Consider the following 20,751-nt stretch of genomic DNA (forward strand, 5'->3'; position numbering starts at 1 on the left):
GGGAGAGAGAGGGGAATCATCCATTCAAGACCCATTTACCAACACTCATACAGACCCATTTACCAAGACCAATAAAGACCCATTTTCTCATTTAGTCCCATTTAAGTGGCAGGCTGGGGTTTTTTATAAGATATTTCTGGGGTTTTTTTCAAAGTGTCTCCTGTTTGATGGAGGCGGGGCCGGGTAGGGTCCTCTTTGCTGGATGCTTGTCAGTGCTACAGTATTGCACACAATAGCTGATGCTCCTTTGCTCTAGCTTTCTCTGTGCCCACATGACTTGAAATCCTCATTGCTTTTTCAGGGCCAGGACTGCTATAAACCTCCAGAGAATTTTTTTCCTGCTGGGCCTTAGAGACCTGATCTCTGCTAGGAAGCATCTGGATTTTTTTTTCTTTCTTTTCCTATCTGCTCTTCCCCTATCGGTGACTTTCTCCCTTCTCCTCTTCCCATTCAGAGATAGAAATGCTGGTCGATGACCCCCGGGACCTTGAGCAGTTGAGCGAGTCGTCCCTGGAGGTCACTCCAGACATGTGCATTTACATCACGGAGGACATGCTGATGTCACGGCAGTTTAATGGACACTCAGGTACAGCACCGGGGGGGAAGACACCGGTGGGCATGTTTTACAGGACTGCTTTTGGCATGAGGTGGTAATGGATAGCGCGATTTTCAGCTCTCCTCATTGCTTTTTTTTTTCCCTAAGGGAAAGCTATTGGGTTCAGTTTTGCAAAATGACATTTAATATCAAGCTGAGTGAAACCTGCCTCCGGCAGCTGGTCAGGGAACCAACACAACCAGCTTGCAGAATAGCAGAGAGTCAGACTGAAGATCAAATGCACTTACCCGGGGTTCGCTGTCCTAGTCTGAAGTCACTCGGGAGGCAGAATAGGGAGGCACTGTGGAGGCTAGCTGCTTCAGAGGGGCATGAGGCTTTCATAGGCAACAACCTACTTCACCTGACAGCGTAGCTTCTTGCCTATGAAATCTCCTGCCTCTGAATTAACGTAGACTGATGAGACTTTAAGACAACAGGGTGCCCAGCAGAAGCCAGGTCTCATGGCAGCTTACCCCCCCAGTATCTTGCGTTATACATGGGCTTGGTATCCAAAGACAGAGGATAGTGTTCCCCCCCTGTGCAAAGAGCTACCCCCGGGCCTACGAACCACTGAATCCCTCCCAAATGAGAGGTGGTGTACAGAGACGACTGCATAGAGAGCGGGAAGAGACACAGAAAGCCAAATCTGACAGGTGAGGTTACCCCACTTCCGTTGGCAGGGCTTGGCCCAACAGGTCTTCACCAAAGGAAAATATTCAGAAGGACACAAATGTTCTCCTTGCATCCTGAGGTCAGGGGCAGAGCTGGTTAGGACGGTGCCATTTGTGCCCATTTGCACGTGCATTTTTCAGGCACACCGACCCCGCTTGCACGCACGGTTACAAAAATGACTGCCAGTGGCTGGTGGCAGCTCAGTCAGGCCAAGTGTGCAAATGTGTCACAAGGGGATTGTCCAGACACACGCAAGAGGATTGTACAGCAAGGCCATGGGAGCATGGGTATGGGCGGTGTAACTGCTGGAGCCCCAGGCTCCTTGTCGGCAAATGCTGCTTTGTCTAGGAAGCACAGACATTTTCAAAGTGAAATCTAGTCCATTTGCAAATGGAGGACTCTTGCAGGAGACTTAGGGCCTGCACCTGCCTGCATCTCTCTCTCCAGCAATTCCTTTTGTCATCTTATCTTCATAGTTTCCTTTTATTGACTGCTTTTTTAAAGCCATCTTAGTTTCTGGGCAAAAAGTCCACACTTAAACTATCTGCCCAGACAAGGGAAATGATCAAACTGGCTGTGCACAAAAAGCTGCTGAAGGCATCCCTGGAAAAAAAAAACAAAACAGGCAGCAGTAGTATCTTTTGTAGCCTCTTCTGGCAGCCTCAGTGGGGTTGCAACGGTGGCTGGTCCAGCCGCCGAGAGGGATGAGTGGCAACGGCCTCCTGCCTCTCTCGTTTGCGGGATGTCGGATGTTTCCAACAACACTCGCCATTCCTAGCGGTGTAGGGATCTTTGCTGTCCTCCCTAAGTTCCCGTCTTCCACGCCATACGTAAGACCTCCTTTGTGAACGGCACTTTACAACGCAGGGGCTCTGCCAGGTTAGAGTAGCTTTAGTGGAAGTGAGATCTGCAATGGTCTTTCTCCAGGTTGTTTTTTCTTCCCCTCAATCCCCTCTTGCTACTCATCTGTGCTTGGAGCAGTCTGTACCAGGGCCATGCAACAGCCTCAGCCCTTCCCTTTCTTGTTCAGATGTCCATTGTTTCAGCAGGCTTTTCAAAGGCAAGGTCACTGCACCATCCCAGTGGCAATGAGCTGCTCCAGGCGTCATGGCCCTGACCCCCCTATGCTTGTCTACGCACCTTGGCCTTTAAAGGGGCACCTGAGAGGGTCTCCCTCTGCTTCATCTGGGGGAGCCAGGAGGTGGGGGAGCAATCAGGAGTGCTTGCAGCTGCTACAAAATATGTAGCTCTTGGGATCAGAGCCTCGCCTGATGCGTGCTGGAGACAACGGGGTAAGGCTTTCCAGCTCTGACACAGCAGCAGTGCAGGCATTGAAGCTTTCCTCCCATCTGCACACTAACGTTCAGAGCTGCAGCTGGGGTAAATCAGAGGCGCTGTAACAGAGTCTCCTCTCATCATGCCCCCATCTCCAACAAGGAGATAACCCACGGGTGGCTATCCTGACACCACTCACCTCCATATATGCCTATTGTCTTAATGGTACCCTAGGTCTCACCCAGCACTGGCTGGGAGGATTATTGCAATGCCAGCAGTACAGAGGGTGGTTCTCGTTCTCCGGGGATGCAGCAGATATCACTGGCCCTTGACTTCCCTGGGGCCAGATCATCCAATAGTCAGTTCTCCCTTGTGAGCTGCTCTGACGGTCACCCACCTCACTTCACTGGGTTGCTTCAATTTAGTGCCAAAGATCAAGTTTGGGGCTCTTTGTCGGAGACTCAGCCAGGTGGAGGGGACCTGCAGTGGACCCTGGCTTGAAATTTTGAGAGGGGGTTGATTAGAAAATTCCCTGTTCCATTTATTGGATCTCTCTGTATCCGTGTGTGTGGCCAGAGCAAATTCAGAGCGGAATGCAGTGGCAAAGGGCATGTTGGAGTCCTTTCAAGTAGCCTCTCCAGGGTTTGGACGTCCCAGCGGTTTTCTGAGAGGTAAAAAGCAGCGGGTTTTTGCTGCACATCAGCTGCTCGACGCCTGTGTACATGCTGTTACCCCACAGGAGATGAAAGCTGAACTGTGATAACTTGCTCCTCTTTTGCCGGGGGCTGAGCTACTACGGTTTAGTTTCCATTTGCCACCGGGTACGTCCGTGCACCGTAGCGCATCTAACAAGTGGCAAAGTCCCCCCACCTTGTACACCGTCATAATTTCTTACGTCCATACCCATGGCTCTGTCTGCCCCACTGGGGAAGCCTCCCTGCTGAGGTGATGGAAGAAGGGACCGGATATAACCATCACTCACTCCTTCTCATGGCCTTCCCCCAACTTGGTCTTATGTGAACAGGGACAGAGTGGGTGCAAGTACATCGAGAGGGATATCAGTGAGGGTGGAAGGGATCTCACAGGCAGAGGACATCTAATTAGACCTGCAAGCCTGACGGGGACTAGGTTGGCACAACAGATGCACTGAAGAGACCCCTCCGTGAGACTCATTTGAGCCTGACTCATCCTGCACATTTGGCCTGTAGTCCCTAGACAAGATACTTCATGATGAGCGTTTTCATCTGGTGCCCCTGCAGTTTTAACCAGGGCTCCCTTTGACCAGGCAACAAAACACTATAGTGCGTCCCAAAGAGCTCAGCAGACTCTGTATGACAGCAGACTTTATATCTTTTCCTTTCTTTCCCTTCTTCAGGGTTAATCGTAAAGGAAGTAAGCTCATCTACGTCCAGCTCTTCGGAAACAGTGGTCAAACTTCGCGGCCAGAGCACCGACTCGCTACCGCAGGTATTTTGCACTTGGAGGGTGAAGCCCTTAATAGGTCTCCCTTTGACAAGGGCAAGGCATCCAGCACTTGGGGCGCGGGCAGGGGCAGGGAGGGCCCATCCAGTGCTCTGCTCTGACTTCCAGTATCACAGCTTTGAGTTTTGGCAAATTTAAGTTTTTGGGTGAAAAAACAAACAAAAAAACCTATTGGCTTTTCTGGGGGAGCTGGGAAACATTGGCAGCGCTCTGTTTCCCATCAGTCAGAAAGCCGTCACACTGGAAAGCTTACCCCTATTGTGGCTAGGCTGAGCAAAGTTCACTGGGTGGAGGGAAAAAACCTGCCAGGCCTTGATTTGTAGATATTTGTCCAAAGCATCCCTCCCAGGGGCAGCCACACTGGTAGTTACTATGCCCACGAACGGGTTTTTTTCTCCAGTGATCTGCAGCAGCCTGGGCTACGGTCATTACCCCAAGTGCCCCCTCCCGTGTCATCGCCCCGACCCTGCTTTCCCCTACAGGGAAGATTCCCCCTGCAGTAACTTTCCAAGTAACACGATGAGCCAAGTAGCATGACAGCATTAAGACTTTTGTCTCACCAACTCGCCACGCCTGGTCTGACTTGTTTGCTGTGCCGAGCAATTTTGCCAGATATCCTCACAGATATCCCATCGCTAGAGATGACCCAAAGCCAAAGTGCAAGTGCCAAAGTCCCAAGTGCAAACACCCCCAAATCGGCGGTTCTGTGAAATGCAAACCCAGCCGTGCATTTGAACTTGGCGGGTGGGTCCTGTCACTACCATGGGGCTGAACAACGGGGAACGTGCGACTCCACTGAAGTCAGAGGGAGTTTGGCCATTGACTTGACCACAGCCACTGACTTTCAGTAGGAGTTAGGCACTGAGTTGCCCTTTTTCCTTGCTCTCCTGCTCTGTCTCAGGCTGGGTTCACCCTATCTCAGAACATACGGATAACCGGAGAAATCCTTTGTAGGCTGTCATGTGGAAAAGCTTCCCCCTGCTGCTCGTAGCAAATGCACTGTCTCTATTGCATGTGGCTTCACAGCTAACCCCTGCCACCACTCGTGTGCCCCTGTCTTTTCTCCAGACCGTGTGTAGAAAGCCAAAGACTTCCACCGACCGACACAGCCTGAGCCTAGACGACATTCGGCTGTACCAAAAAGACTTCTTGCAGCTGGCGAACCTGTGCCAGGACACTGCTCAGAGCTACACCTTCGGGTGCAGCCACGGACTGGAGGAAGAGGGTCTTTACTGCAATGGCTGCTTGGCTCAGCAGTGCCTCAACATCCAAGAAACCTTCCCGGTCAAGAGAGCAAGCAAATACTTCTCCCTGGATCTCTCCCATGACGAAGTTCCTGAATTCGTTGTCTAAGCGCCATAGCTCTGTCAGGGCGGGACTGGCTGCCTGCGCTATCAGAAAGACTGGAAATCTATGGCTATTTCCTTCAAATATATCTGGTGCCATATTCGTTTTGTTTTTCTCCTCCCTTCCCACTCCCCTAAACACCTCTCTCTGCAAATCAAGGCCTTGGAAACCATTGCACTTTGAGTATAACCCATAGAGTGGTAGGGTAGGGACAGAGGTAGGGTGTCCTGGCAGAGCCCCATCTGGGTTTAAGCGGTCTCTATTCCCTGTTTTTTCTTTGGAAATAGTTTGTGCGAAACACTGATTGTCTTACGCCAGAGAAGCACAACGTAGTTCAGTTGTTGAATGAAGTCTGAGACAACCTTTACATTTTTTATTACTGTCTCGTGAATGCTTTAATTTTTTTGGTGGGTTTTTTTTCCCTCCACGAAAGCTGCCATTGACGTTTGCAAAAAGCCATTGCAGCCTCTTCATGGCTTCAGCAACCTTGAGTTTAGAAGCTGAAAAGAAAAAGACTCTGTGTTGTGTTCTGTCAAGCCAAAGAATTGCAAAGACCCTAAATGCCAGTATCGAGACGGCAAGAATTAAGCAATAACTAGACAGGAAACTCTATGCACATTTCTGATTTCTTTGGAAATGACAAGTAGAGTTGCAGCTGACCTTGTGCGATCTCAGTTCTTCCAGAGACTTACTGTGGCATCTAGTCCAAACAGAGCCTTTGCGCAACGTCTTCTAAAGTTTACAAAAATCAGATGGATGTTATCTGGGAACTCTGAAAGCTTTCCTAAGCTGCTTGTGTTTCAAAGGAAAATGAAAAATAACTGAGGATTTCTAATGATGTAGCAATAATGTTCGCTGACCAAAGTACCTTAAATATATATATATAATATACATATATAATATACATATATATATATCTGTATATAATATACATATATATATATCTGTATATATAAATATAAAAAAGTGTATGTTTATATATGTTTGGATCTTATAGACCCATTTTGGTTGTGTTTCTGTTCTTAAACACCTTTTATGCAACGAGTATACCTTCTTGCTTTAACGATACATATAGACAATCATTTTTTTTTTTTTTTTTTTATTCCCTAAACGCTATAATTTTGGAAGGTGAAAAAGTAGGCTTTCCCGTTGAGAATAATATATAAGCAACTGCATCGTAAGCATGACTGTTTGCGGTTAGTGTCGCTTCAGCATTATTTTAAACAAGGCTTTTCATGCATCTTTCAGTATTTTACAGTTGGAATCGCTCTGGTTCGTGGACGCTAATGATGTTCTCAGAGCAATGCCATAGGGACAGCTTTTGAGCTGGAGCGTCTGAAGGAAACTAAAGTGTAACTAAACATGTACAGTGATCTATTATCATCAGCAACGACGGCGTAAAGCATTACAGCTGCTAATGTTCACAGCACAATGCCTTTTTTTTGTTTGTTAAAAAAAAAAAAAAAGAACCAACTATTTTTAACGAGGAGGTTAGTATTTTACAGCTATAGTCTACCATATTTTGATATACCATCTTTTTTTAACTGGAAACTTTTTCTACAAAAAACCCAACAAAGCTATTTTATAAAGAAGCGCGCTGATATTTTTGTAAGAAACACAGGTGGGTTTTTGGTAATGAACGGGACTTTAGATTTTAGTTACAGGGCGGCATAATCAGCGTTACTGCTGCGTGGGAGGCAGTATGACAGAGAGTGAAGGGGGAACCCCGCAATATTTCCAGCAGCCTTGCAGCTGCTTATATCGGAGGTAAAGGGCTAGTTTTACTAGGCCCCAGTGACTTTGCATCACTGACTTGCATTGCTAAAGCACTATAAAGAATCCACTATATAATAGTGAGTCTTACCCATTATGTCTGTGATACCACTGGGCTTTGGGTTAGCCAGATGCTGCCATCGTACCAGCTTGCTGGAGCAGGGAGGCATGTTAAATCACTACTCAGAAAACCTGCCCCTTGCTGGTAGATGTTGACTTCTCCAGGGCGGCCCAAAGCCCATTGCACTGTGCAGTGTGTTCCCCTGCTATCCTCTGGCTAAAATTTGGCAGGGTAGGCCCTGATTAGCTGTGGAGCGCGGCTGCCGTAATGACCCTCCTCAGAAAGCATCTTGCCTAGCCTGAACAGCTTGCAATGGAAAGAGCTGCACCGCAGCAGCAAGCGGGGCTCCCTTCAGTGCTTGTGCATAGAGCCTTAAAAATCCACTGTCTCAGCAGGACAGTTCCCCCAGTGCAGTGAGGACCACCGAGGTCCTACTATGCCTCCCACAGAAGAGATGGCATTGTCCGGTTCCAGGATTGCACCTCGAGAGACGCCCAGAAATATATACACGGAGGTGTATGATAGATACACGATATTTATATGTATAATATATAGAGATGCAGCGTGCGTCCGTACATCTGTAATATATGTCATGCACTCATTGCGGTTGTTGGGACGAACTGGGCAGCGATGGACAGGGAAGGTGAAACGGTTCTGAATTTGCAGGGTCAGGCTGGTTGTTTCAATTTTTTCTTGCCAGGGGAGTCGAGGCGCCAACGTCCCTGTGGTTGAAAGGATTGCACGGCCTCCTGCTGCCGGGGTCGCTGTGTTCCTCTTTGCGGGCACGCGGCCTCAAAGCTTCCCACTTCTGCTCACATTTCGGGCTCAGCAAACCAGTCACTCTTCGGATGGCATGTGCTAGATGTTGCTATAACCATGGCCAAAGGAAAACTTGTGCGGTGCCTGTATGATTTGAAAGACTCCCGTTCTGTTCTTGTTATTTATTGTGTTAAGATACCAGGGGAAGGGTGTAATTAAGGGGTGTATCGTGTCTCTAATGCTTTCTGTTGCTGAGAAGCAGGCTCCTTGGGGTTTTAATTGTACAGCCCAGCCCATGGGAGACGGACCTAAAGAATGGCCTGTGGTTCAGCCCAGGGCCTCTTCTCCCATCTGAAATGACTCATAATTTCAGGGAGAGGGCGGTGATTTTGCCCAAGCCATGTTCTAATTGGATTGACAAGTAACGAGATGACGTTAATAAAACAACCCGAACCAGGACACATCCTTGCCCTTTTTGATGACGCACGCTGCTGCAAGTACCAATCTCTGCAACTGGCATGACGTCAGATGAAAAGGCAACGTCCTGCTTTCTCCACGTTGTACCAGAAAGCTGTAAGATGTAAAGCTCTTATTTATTCCACATCTGTTTGGAAATCCTGAGCTGGCCAGCGTTTGGGTTCGGTGTTTTCTGTCTGGTGACTTCTTTATGTTGATATGTTTGCAATAATCAGCTATAAGCCTGCACAAACTGAATAATCCTTTCTGTGAAAGGATCTTCCTATCAGGATGGTATGAGAGAAAGTGTAAAAAAAAAAAAAGAAATGAAACAAGAAAAGAGAAAGCAGAATTATTTTGTAATGATGAAGTTTGTTGAGTGCCGTTCACGGCAGAGGTAAAAATGACAATAAAGTTACAGTTGTTTGCATTGCTGTGAGTCTTGGCAATTAAAAAAAAACCCAAACCCTTTGGCTAGGGACAGGCATTACACATAAACCGGTTGAAGTGATCAGAAACTGGTTTAAACCTGTAACAGAACAGATGTTTAGTGCACAGAAACCAGTTTGAAAATGGCTGAAACCAGTTTGAGATAAACCTGGTTGAATGTCGTATCAGACTTAACTGATTTGGGTCAAACTGGTTGATGCAATGTCTGTCCCAGACCTAAATGCTTAACTTCATCTGTTCAATTTGATGCAAGAGATGACTTTGATGGCAGGTAGCTTCGAGGGACGACTATACAAGGTACTACAGGGCTTCTTAATCTCGTAGAGAGAGTCCGAAGACGAGCCAGCGGCTGGAGTCCAAAGCCAGATAAGTTCCCATTTAAGAATAAAACGTATTTTTTTTTTTTTAAATAGTAAAAACAGCTTCTTATCACTGGAACAAACTACCCTGAGAGGGGTATGATCTTCACCCCCCCCCCCCGGTGGTTTCCATAGCAAGAAAAGAAGCCGTCTTGGAAGAGATGCTTCCGTGCAATGCCAATCACTGGGTTTGATAGGGTGGTGCCTGGGTGACACGCCAGGCCTGTGCCATACAGGAGGTTGGCTGGGATGCTGCCAGGATCCCTTCTGACCTTCATACCCGACCTCTGTATACCTGGACGGTTACAACCTTGCATGACATTGAGCTTCCAAGAGCAGATGTTTCTTCGTTCCTTCGGTACCAGGCTGTCTGCTCTGACGCCCGCAAGGACAACCCCAGCACGGGAGCAGGGTCCGTCAGGATGGCTGAACCATCCGGTTGGGTTCCCTCAAATGACAGAAGCCAGTGCCGAGGTCTCCGGCGTTTGCTTTATTTAAGGAGCTCTGGCACCACGAATGATAGCTGGGAGGGGAAAAGGATTGCAGGTGAAATACACGGCGTGGTTTGGGACCAGGAGAGAAGTCTCCAAAGCAAAGACGTCCTGGTGAAACGGCAGCCAAGAAGGCGCAGAGGCGGTTTGGGAGTGTGCCGGGGACCTTTGCTCCCCTAAGCAAAGGTGGATGGTAACGGCTGGACCTGCGTTTGCCCATGGGATGTGCATTACATCTGAGCATGGGATCCTCGTCTGCAAACTGAGAACCGAGGCACCTTCATGCCTTTGTGAGCCTGGTGCTGTTTATCCGAGTCCTGTTTCATTGGACACCTGCACACCTTTGGGGGGTCTGGGGCCAAGTGACTTGCCCCAAGTCACACAAGGGGTGTCAGTGGCAGAGCAAAAACCTGCACTCTGGTCTTCGAAGACCCAGGTAAGACTCACCACTGGGCGACCCTTTCTCCTGCTCCCCGGCACATACTTCCTCCTGCCAAAAATTTCCCCTGGGGACAAGATTTAGTACGCAGGGCCGCCCAGCAGGCTGACCACGATGACGGCGCTGATAACCGGTGGCCAGCGCAGGTGCAAAGATACAGCGGGGATCAAAATCCAAGCGAGCCAAGGGGGTCAGAACAGCAACCAAGGGCATCACTGTGCCTTTCGTCTCCCCATGACTGGGTGGGACTTTTCTTCCCAGCAATAACCCACAGGCTCTTCCCTGAATACCAGAGCACCAGGATTCATAGATGCTGAGGGCTGGAAGGGACCTCGGGAGGTCGCGTCGAGTCCAGCCCCCTGCTCCAGGCAGGACCAGCCCCAACTAGGTCATCCCAGCCAAGACTTTGTGAAGCCAGATTTTAAACACCTCCGAGGATGGAGAGTCCACCACCTCTCTGGGTAACCTGCTCCAGTGTTTCACTACCTTCCTCATGAGAGGGTTTTTCCTTCTATCTAACCTCAACTTTCCTTGCTGCACTGTGTGCCCATTGCTCCTTGTCCTGCCAGCACTGAGAGCAGTCCAGCTCCATGGAGGACTCGGGTTTCTGGGCCTGCTCTGATATCCTCACCCTGCCCGATGCTTGAGACAACGCCAGTGGAGCTGTGCCATCCAGTCCAACCTGGCTGGGTCTGTGTCCTATGTCCTCTCTGCATCGTGCCTCCTGCCCCTGGCTCCGCAGCCAGCTGGCCATGCAGCCATCGCAGTTGGGTCAACTGGAGATGGCCAAGCCCAGAGCAAGGCTTTGCTTCTTCCCCTGGCTCTGCAGCAAAGCACATGAATCCTTTGCCAGTGCTTCCCTCAACGAAAAGGGGGCAGGGAGGAGCCCAGAGCAGCCAGTACAGTCCTGCATCCTGGCCCGTTTGTCCACTCCGGACCTCTCCCCCCACCATGCGGGCTGCAATCAGCCTCGTACTGCTGAGCTCCCGGTGCTCGGCGCCGTGTCCCGTGTCCCGGGCTCAGCAGCGAGGGGCTGGTTTTAACAGGTTGTCTTGTTCCTTTGTTTCAAGAAACGGTGCTCAGCTGTGTCTGTCTGGCTGTTTTCCCGAAGCGAGCAGCGGGGCCCGCCAACCCACCCCGCAGCTGGAGGTGCATGCTCCCTCCAGGAGGGCTTGGCTCCGTGCTCGGCTCCGGCTGATGGCACTCGGCAGAGAAAGCTCCCCCGGGTGTTGTGCACTGACACCAAAACAACAGGCTGAGGATGCTGTGGGCAGAGCTGTGCTCCCGGCTGCACTCCCTGCACCTGATGGAGAAGCTTTCCAGCTGTGGAGATGAATAAACCTCTTCTTCTCCCTGGACTGGAATTGAGCCAGGTGTTAGGAGGCATGGCCTCCGCTCAGCCTAGTGCCAGGGGTGCTCCCAGAGACAAATGGGCCCTGTGACCTAAGGCAAAGTCATCGCCCAAGCCTTTATGCTTCAAGTGCAGTCAAATCAGTCCTGAGGCTGCTGCAGCCATTAGGGCACCTTAGATGCTGTGCATCATTGCTGAGTCTTTGGGCACAGTGACCTGGCAGCGCCCGTGTCCTCTCCGGGTATGCATGGCTGTTGGCTCGCAGGGAGTTCATCCATCCTTTGAAAGGTCTTGTTTTTAGTCCTGCTGGGTGCCCACACACCCCCCTCTTCCAGGCTAGCCCAGGTGGGCGGCGCTGGTTTAGTCACCAACAACCCGGCCGTGGAGGCTGGTCAACAACGCATAACGCGTACAAGCGCCCGCACTTGCTGATCCAGGCAAGGAGAAGCTCCTGTTCAAGTTGAAGTGGTACTGTAGGTACGATGGATGAGAGGTGAGGGGTTGGGGTGATAGCTTTTATTGGACCAACTGTATGGGTGGGAGAGCTCTTGGACGAGCTCTCGGGAGCACCATTGGCAAAGCCATCACCAAAACCCTCTTGCCTCTAGTCATCGCTCACCCTACAATTGACCACTAGGATTCCTTGTATCTTCTTTTGGAGCAGCTGGCGGTAGGCTGCATGAGCTAAGGGCCTGGGAAAGATGGACTGTGGGAGCTGTGGTAGTGTTACTATACCCTCTAACACGCATTCATTTAATGGTGCAATGGGATCAGACCCCTGTCCCAATAAACACACTTCCTGTTGGGCTCAAGTGCGTGGCAGGAGGCACGGATTTGGGACCAGAGATCAGATCCCAGTCATGCCCTACTACTTGCAAGTGCAAGGGAGCCCGGGATCATAATCCCCCAGCCTGGCACATTCACGGCTAGGTGCTGCAGCCCCGTGCGGAGTCAGCTGGACAGGCCTGGCTCTGGTTCTAGGCCCAGGGCTGTCTGGGACTCCCCTGCACCCCGCAGCCCAGCCAGAGCTGCTGGACATGGGGTTTAAAGTCCTCTGGGGGGAAGCCCTTTGGCTCCCTCCCCCACTGCTAGAGCAGCTGATTGTCAGCGCCAGGCACACGTTACATTTAAGGCGCCATCTAAACCAGCCACAAAAGCATTCTACAGTATAGTCTTTTTATGGCTTGCTTCCCGTTGTATGACACCTTAAATGGAGTGCCCATGCAGCACCCTTCCCCTAGTAAGTGTGCTAACTGTGGCATAAACATAATGCATGGAGGATCTACTTTTTGAATTAAAGCTATGGGCCTTCCTTAACTCCCTGACCCCTAAAGGCCTAAGGATTGCTTTGCTTTCTGCTGTGGTCCTCTACTGCTCCATATCGCCTGTATATTTTTCTTACCCTCTCCTACACTGTCTTAGTTTGCAGTACAGGTAGCACCTTTGAAGCCTGCTGGATTTGCTGCTGCCAGACTGTGCTCTCTGTCCTCTGTCCCAGGAAGACGACGTCACATAAGCAATGATCACAGTGATAAGGCTCTTTGACATGGCTCTTCTTTGACATTGGTGGCGTGCGATGGAGTTTGGATTTTGCTTTGTTTTTGACATTTACTGAAAATGAGGAGGCTCATGGGACCGTGGTCTGGAGCACATGGGAAGTCTATGCCTCCCCAGGCTGTTTCTGGCTTTAATCCTGTATGTGCATGAAGTGGGGCCACGTAAAGGCAGCAGGGGGTGGGAGGTTTCCTACCACTGAAACCCTGGACTGGTGCATGGGAAAGCTCTGATCTAGAAAAGCAGAATGTGGATGGAGACGCTGGTATGTCCGGCTGCTGTGGGAGGGCCACTTAGGAGAGAGATTGAAGAGGCAAGGGATGGATGAACCAGTCCGCTTCTTTGCAGGGACTATTAGGAAAAACTTTCCACCTACAAGCAGTGTCATGTTGCTGGAGGATTTTAAGAACAGGCTAGCAGACAATGTCTGGGCCGGTTTGGGTGCACTAAGCCTTGTCTTAGAGAGGAGAACTGGCCAGCTGACTGCTTGATGTCCCTTCCAGCTGGGCATGTCACCTCTGGCATGAACCTGCACTCTGCCCCCTGACCTGTCCCCCTTGGACTGATGCTAACCATCCCAAACCCCCGCCAGCCAACTTCCAGGGCCACGCTGACTTTGATTCCTGCTGAGCCACCCAAAAAGTGAAGCCCCTGGTTAAACAACAGCCCGGTCTGTCCTGCCTTTTTGTTTGTGCACCAACTGGAACTGATCCACAGGCCGAAGTCCGGAGTGAACGTGAGCGGTGCCCCGCACCAGCTGGGGCAGGGGTCCAGTGGGATGGGAGACGCGGAGTGGAGATGAGTCACGAAAGAAAGGAGGGGAGGAAAACAAAAGGGGGGAGGAGTAAGGGCAAGAGCTGGGCACGGTTTGGAGAGGGAGGGGAGGTGCCCTCTGTCCTTGGGCATGGAGGGACAGCTGCTCCGCACGGATTAGGCACCAGGTACCCAAAGGTGTTGTCTTTGCCCCGCCCCTGTCAATGCACTGCACCTGGCCCAGTGCGGGGAGTCCGCTGCAAGCCAGTCCGACGTAGGACAGCTTCTGGGGCCCTGTCCTCCCCTGGTCTCTAGTGGGACATCCATGCAGTGATGCTGATTTACGCCAGACAAGACTCCATCCCCTTTGTCTTTCATCATCCTTTGGTTGCACAAACCTGTCGCAGGCATGCAAGCAGCTCTGGGGATGCCCCGCTTGGAGCAAGGGTGTGGAGGGAGCGCTGCAGATACATCTCCATCCTCAGTGCCTGGTTTCAGCACCAGACCCCTCCGGCTGCTGCTGGGACTCGGGGGTCAGGGACTGATTTACACCCTGGCAGGTGTAAATCACCCCAGCGGCTTCCCTGATTGACACCCCAACGGCTTCCTTTACAAGGCTCTAGTCGAGGAGGAAGCTGCACCGATGGTGCAAACAGGGGTGATGAGCTGCCTCTGCTCCAGCCCCTTCTGGCAAGGCAGGGCCAATTGCAGAGAGCTCAGGAGTGCATCTCCTGGGCCAGGCATGAATCCTCAGCTGGGAGCATACCCGGAGCAGGGAGGGGTGCAAAGAGCAGTGAGGGGTGCAGCAGAAGGAGATGCCGCAGCCTCGTGAGATCCCAGCGCGACCTTGGGAAGAGCTTGGAACCATCCCACTAGTGTTCAGCAACAGATATGGTCACGCTAGGTTATTACTCCATTTTTTGCCCTGTTCACGAGCCTTTTGGCTGTCTTGACAAATGATTTGGCCTTCTCATGGCTCTGTGGGCACCCTGGGGAAGAAGCCTTGTGCCCGGACTCCAGTCTTGTGCTAAATCTTCGTAATCCCTCTGCTATATGTGATGGTCCATTGTCTGAAAACAAGGTGTTGAGCACACTGGCAAGCGGTTTGTTCTGCTGCTTCTGTTCCCAGGTGTGAAGCCTGGATCCTTTTCATGACACCTGGTCTCAAACTGGCAGGGATTACAGCTCTGCCACCTTCCAGCAAGATCCCAACTTGTGCACGTAGCTCAGCCCTCCCCTGCCAGGAGGGAATGACTTCCTGGGGCCCTCATTCCTTTGCAGTCTGGCCACCCCTGGAGCAGGAGTCGTGTCACGGTCTGGAGTTGTGCATCCAACACTGTGCTCTTCTGCATCGTCTGGAGACTCCCTGCGGAGCTGCAGACAAGTTGTAGTGCATGGATGGATTCAATCTCCTGCCCCACGGAGATGCACGTGATGCACCCTGGAAGGCAGGCCCGCCTGAGATTATCTGCCCCTAGCAGCGATTTACCTGGCTGAGGGCTCCTTGCTTTACAAGAACCCATCCACAGGCACCTGGGGCTTAATTGGTCATCTCCATCCTTAATCCCCCTTGGTCCATAGGCAACTGCTCTGCCCTGTACAGGGCTTGCAGAGAAGCAGCAGCCTTCTACTCCGCAGAGCATCATGACAGTGCCCTCCTCCCCCTCTATCCCCTCCTAATATTTTCATTCCTTCCCTTTATTTGCTTTTGTCCTTCCCATCCTCATACCCTGCCAGTTCATCGTCCTGTTTGGGTAGTGTCAGGGGTTAGTCCTTGGCTTTGCTGCTTTGTTGTCCATTGGTGCCCTATTGATTCATTACAGTGTATACTCCAGAGATCAGTATTCGGCTAAAAGTTGAAAAGTCCCAGCACTGGGGAAAGGGTGGGTACTTAGCAAGCAGGAGAAGCCCAGAGAAGCTTGGTGGATAGAGAAATGCAAAACTCTAATGCTCTTGGTTTGGAGGTGAGACCTTTTATTAGACCAACTAAGACATTGCAAAAAATATATATCTTTTTCTGTGAGCTTTCAGGCACACACATCCTTCCTCAGGCTCAGGGAAAATTTCAGGAAAAAGTCCCCAGAGATAGAAGATAAACTTCATTTTTGCACAGAGGAAGCTGAAGGTAGAAGCCTGTTCCCCTGGGTCCGTGAGAGTGGCTAGAGAGTGGTGTATAGAGAGAAATTTGATCATCTGAGCTGGATGGAGGTCACTGGATGCAGAATAGGGAATCAAGATGGATAGATAAATGTGAATTAATATGCATTTCCTTATATTAAAAAAAAATAAAAAGATGTACATATTTATATATACCATGCATATTGATTCAAGGAAATCAGCAGCAGCTGCTCAGTACCTATTATGCCTTCAGTGACCTCCATCCAGCATAGATGGTCATATAAAAATATGTACATGCATGGTTTAAAGCATCTGTGTCCCTGCCTGGGTAGGTGCAGGGTGATGCTGGTGCCAGGAGTAAGGTTTGCAGGTTCCAGGGCTCTGCTGATGGAAGTTGCCACTGGTGACATCAAGTAGATGCCCTGCACCTGATCACACTCACACTTACACTCAGAGACCTGTGACAGCACAGAGTGCCTGTGGGTCTGCCCTGGAGCATGGCTGGGATGGACCTGACCTTTGGTGGCCACTCATAGGGAATGTGAGGTGTGGTTTTAGCTTCTTTGCTCCATTGAGAGCTGAAGATCTCATCCCTGGGAGGTGGGGGTAGGTAAGCAGATGACTCCTACAGACCAGCTCGCCTTGGGGGATGAAAGCACTATTCCAGCAACCTGACCATGTAAAAGGATTATTTTAGAGAGCTGGGTTGTGCTATTACGTCAAGTGTATTCAAATGCATAAAACAGCTCTTGCCTGCACCTTTTTGTAGAGGATGCAGGCAAGAAGGCCAATGTGGTGCCTATCTTCAAGAAAGGGAGGAAAGTGAATCTGGCAAACTATAGGCCCATCAGCCTGACCTCTGTCCCAAGGAAGGTCTTAGAAAAAATCAAAGAGGCCATCCTCAACGGACTGGCCGACACCAACATCCCGAGGGACAGCCAGCATGGGTTTGTTGCAGGTAGGTCTTGCTTGACCAATCTCTTCTCCTTCTACGACTAGGTGACCTGTCGCCTGGACGAGGGACAAGAGATTGATGCCATGTATCTTGACCCCAGCTGACTTCCTGCCCCTGGCAGTATTTCTTAACGTGACAACCATTAGCTCCAGTATTTGCCTGTGCCAGTGATTCCCAGCCAGGATGCTGTGATCCCCTGAGGTGCCTTTCAGCAGTGCCGTGGGGCACCACGCACTGTTCACACAGGCAGGTGTGCAAACAGGATTCACTAGACAAACCCAGAGATTACACACGGGAATCCAGAGTGTTACAACTATTCAGCCCTGCTGTGGCCTTTCTGAGTTTGCAACAGAAGAATTTCTCTAGTGTTTTTCCATAGTCAAGAAATGAGTGAAAACTAAGAGCTGGCATTTTTCCGAGGGGGCCTTGGGTGTAATGAGGGGGTCCTTGAGTCTAACAAGGTTGAGAACCACCACCACTTTCACTGGGGTACAGTTAAGGTTGCAAATAAACTTGATTTAAGACAAGTAACTTCACAGTTAAGCAGGGCCAGAATTAAGGTTGTCCATGCAACCTTCACTGGATACTCTTCTTCATAGGCATGATGGCACCATCTTTAATTGCAGAAGCCCCATTCAGTACGCAATGCTTGCTGGACCGGCACTTATTCAGGTTTCTTCCTCTGTCTTCAGTGATAAGGATCAGATGTATCTGCCAATTTTGGGGATGCAGTTCAGGACACATAGGACCTGGTTTTTCAGTACCAGAAAGCCTCGTGCTTGGTCCCATTCCTTCAGGCTGGAAATCAGCATCTAGGCAGCCACCGGCGTGACCCCCAGCTAAAATGCTAGCATGGGACTACAGGGGGATCCGGCGAGCTCCGGCCGACCGGGTCTCCTATCTGAGCCCTGCCTTCAAGCACCAGCTGTGTTTGCAGTCCGTCTACTTGCAACGAGAGAGATTCGATGCCATCTTGTGGTACCAGAGGATTTCAGCAAGCCCTGCCACTGGGATCTCTGCTAGTCTCGCAAGAAGTAGTTCCCTGCGTTAGGCTGAAGCTAAGCAGGAGCAGGGCAGGGTGGCACCTTTGAGGCTAACTCGTCTGGGTAGGCACGAGGCTTCGCAGGGGGCAGGCTGGCAAGGGACTGGCGGAAAGCAAAGCTCTTCTGGTGGGGGGAAAGAGATAGGGGAGAGGCTAGTGCTGAGAGATGCAGAGGTGTTAACTTGCCTCATTTATCCTTATGGATTGACTCTACCTGCTTTTTACCTCTCAGCTGTGTCCCCTCCCCACTGCCCCTTTCCTTCCTATTTCTGCAAGGCTGGAAGTTGGCCCCGGACATGGTGGGCCTGGCTGACAGTGGTGCTGAGGAGTCACGGGCTGGATGCCGTGTGCTCGGCCCCCCAGACCGCACGGCCCTGTCTGCCCTCCCGGCTTCACAGTGGCAGGCGGTCCCGGGGAGCCAGGGCACCGCTCTGGGCTACAGCCACAGCCCATTGCCGTGCGACTGAGTGTGTAACGCGCCGCTGGGTTTTGGCTGCAGCCCAGGCTGGGGATGGGCACTGCGCATGCCAGTGCTGCTGCCGGGACTTAAACCCAGAGGTCCCTGGCTAGGGGGTCTTGCCCCTCCGCTCAGGGTCAGACTGATGCCCTGGTTGGGGTCAGGAAGAAATGTTATCCCATAGTCAGATTGGTATGGGGGGCTGTGAGGGTTGTCTTCCTTTGTAGCAGGATCTACCTGGGATCTCTTGAGCGTATATTAACAACCTTTACAGAAGCAGGACGTTGGCCACCCCGGTCCCGCTGCTTTATCTGTAGCAGATTTGGGTGTTAGGTCTTAGGTCGTGCCAGGGTTGATAGTAGTTTTACTAAGAGGTCAACTCCTGAATTGTCTGAGGTGGTTTGGACAGGGCTGATCCTGCCTCGGGCAGGGGGTTGGACTAGAAGTGGTCTCTGGAGGTCCCACTTTTCTCTGACTCTCCATAACTTGGTGACTGCTCAGGTGAGGGTTGCAGGTCCCTCATTACACTCCAGCTGCACGCCTGGAGGGAAGGCGTCACAGGCGGGGGTCGATGCAGAAGGGTGGAAGACGGTCACCTCCAGATCCAGACATCGCAGACCTAGACATTGCACTACTGGAACAAGTCCCCCAGTGCAGCTGGGAAACGGGTATGATGCCCTAGCATCGCTGGGAGACAGTACAGCAACGGAGGCCACGTCCACAGCTACCAGCAGACGGGCTGAGAGGCAACCGGGCAGCCAGAGGAGAAGGCGTCGGGTCATCGTGGTGGGCAACTCCTTCCCGAGAGGAACGGAGGGAGCCATCTGCCACCCGGATCCCATGGTACAGGAGGTATGCCGCCTGCCCGGAGCTCGGATTCGGGATGTCATTGCAAGGCTTCCAGACCTGATCAGGCCCACGGACTACTACCCCACGGTCCTCATCCACATTGGAACGAATGATGTGGCCCAGAGTAGTCTGGGACGGGTCAAGGCTGACTATGTGGCTCTGAAAGACATGCTTAGAGGCTCGGGGGCACAAGTAGTCTTCTCATCGGTCCTCCTGGTCAGCGGTCGTGGCCAGCACCACAGCAACTGCATCGAGGAGGTCGATTCACGGCTTCGGAGCTGGTGCCACCGTGCAGGGTTCAGCTTTGTAGACCACAATCTGTACTTCCAGGATAAAACCTTGCTGGGACGGGATGGCCTACATCTTTCTCCAAAAGGTAAGAGCCTGTTCTCTTACAGGTCGGCAGACCTCCTATGTAGAGCTTTAAACTAGCTTCGTCGGGGGACGGGGATGCCGAGGTTGGGTAGGGCAAGCCATGAACCACACGCTGGAAAGGTTCGGGTAAATACTAAGGGCCCACTAGGAACCAGGATAGGGGAATGCTAAGGGTGCCTATCGGGGGGCTTGGGTGTCTCTGTACCAATGCTAGAAGTATGGGTAACAAGCAGGAGGAGCTCGCACTCCTGCTTGCAGACAAAGATCTCGACCTGGTCGGTCTAACGGAAACCTGGTGAGACCCTGCCCATGACTGGACAGTGGGCATTGAGGGCTATAGGCTATACAGGCACAATAGATTGGGGGGGGGAAAGTTGGGGGGCATTGCTCTATACGTTAGGGAACATTATACATCTTCTGTAATAAAAATGGGGACAGACGAAGGACAAATCGAAGTCCTATGGGTCCGATTACAAGGGAGTAGGGGTGAAAGGGGGGAAGAGTTAGACCTTGAATTCTCGAAACAGCTCTCAAAGACAGCTTGCTCAAAAGACCTAGTTGTCACGGGTGACCTAAATCACCCGGACATGTGCTGGGAGGAGCAGTCGGCCAGGTCCGCCCGCTCCTAACCTGCATACAGGACCTGCACCTAGCACAGGAGGTATGCAGGGGAGATGCCTTACTTGCCTTGGTGCTGGACTCAGGGGAGAACTAGGGGAGAGTGACCACCAGTTGATAGGATTCACTGTCCAGAGTAAGGTGGGAAAAACAACTAGTAGGGCAGTAGTGCTAGACTTCTGGAAAGCCAACTTCAACCAGCCCAGGAGATTAGTTAGGGTGGGTCTGAGGGGTAATCACATCTGTGAGACCGGGACCTACAGGCACAGAGGGGCACCATCCCAGCACATGCAAAGGGAGGCAAAAGAGTCAAAAAAGCTTCTTGGCTGATCAGGGAAATCCAGGAGAGCCTTCAGAGGAAAAAAGCGGCCTACAGGCTGTGGAAGCAGGGGGCAGCCACCAAGGAGGAGTACGCCTGCTTGGCTCAAGCTTGCAGGGAAGCAGTGAGAAAGGCCAAAGCAGATACGGTACTCAAGTTGGCAACAAAGATTAACAAAAAGTCCTTCTTTAAGTACCTAGG

The 20,751-nt window shown here is 51.3% G+C and overlaps 1 protein-coding gene across 1 annotated transcript in view; it reads left to right on the plus strand.

Moving 5' to 3' along the window:
* The window catches only part of FRMD6 (FERM domain containing 6), a 37,661-nt gene extending 28,889 nt beyond the window's left edge, over window positions 1–8,772 (plus strand). The window contains exons 11-13 of the mRNA XM_019550966.1: window positions 455–586; window positions 3,918–4,009; window positions 5,093–8,772. Coding sequence (XP_019406511.1) covers window positions 455–586; window positions 3,918–4,009; window positions 5,093–5,377 — 509 coding nt within the window. The 3' untranslated portion in view covers window positions 5,378–8,772. The remainder of the gene's footprint in view (window positions 1–454; window positions 587–3,917; window positions 4,010–5,092) is intronic.
* The last annotated feature ends 11,979 nt before the right edge of the window (window positions 8,773–20,751 follow it).

This window comes from Crocodylus porosus, unplaced genomic scaffold, assembly GCF_001723895.1.
Source record: "Crocodylus porosus isolate Cpor-Errol unplaced genomic scaffold, CroPor_comp1, whole genome shotgun sequence".
Lineage (NCBI taxonomy): Eukaryota > Metazoa > Chordata > Crocodylia > Crocodylidae > Crocodylus > Crocodylus porosus.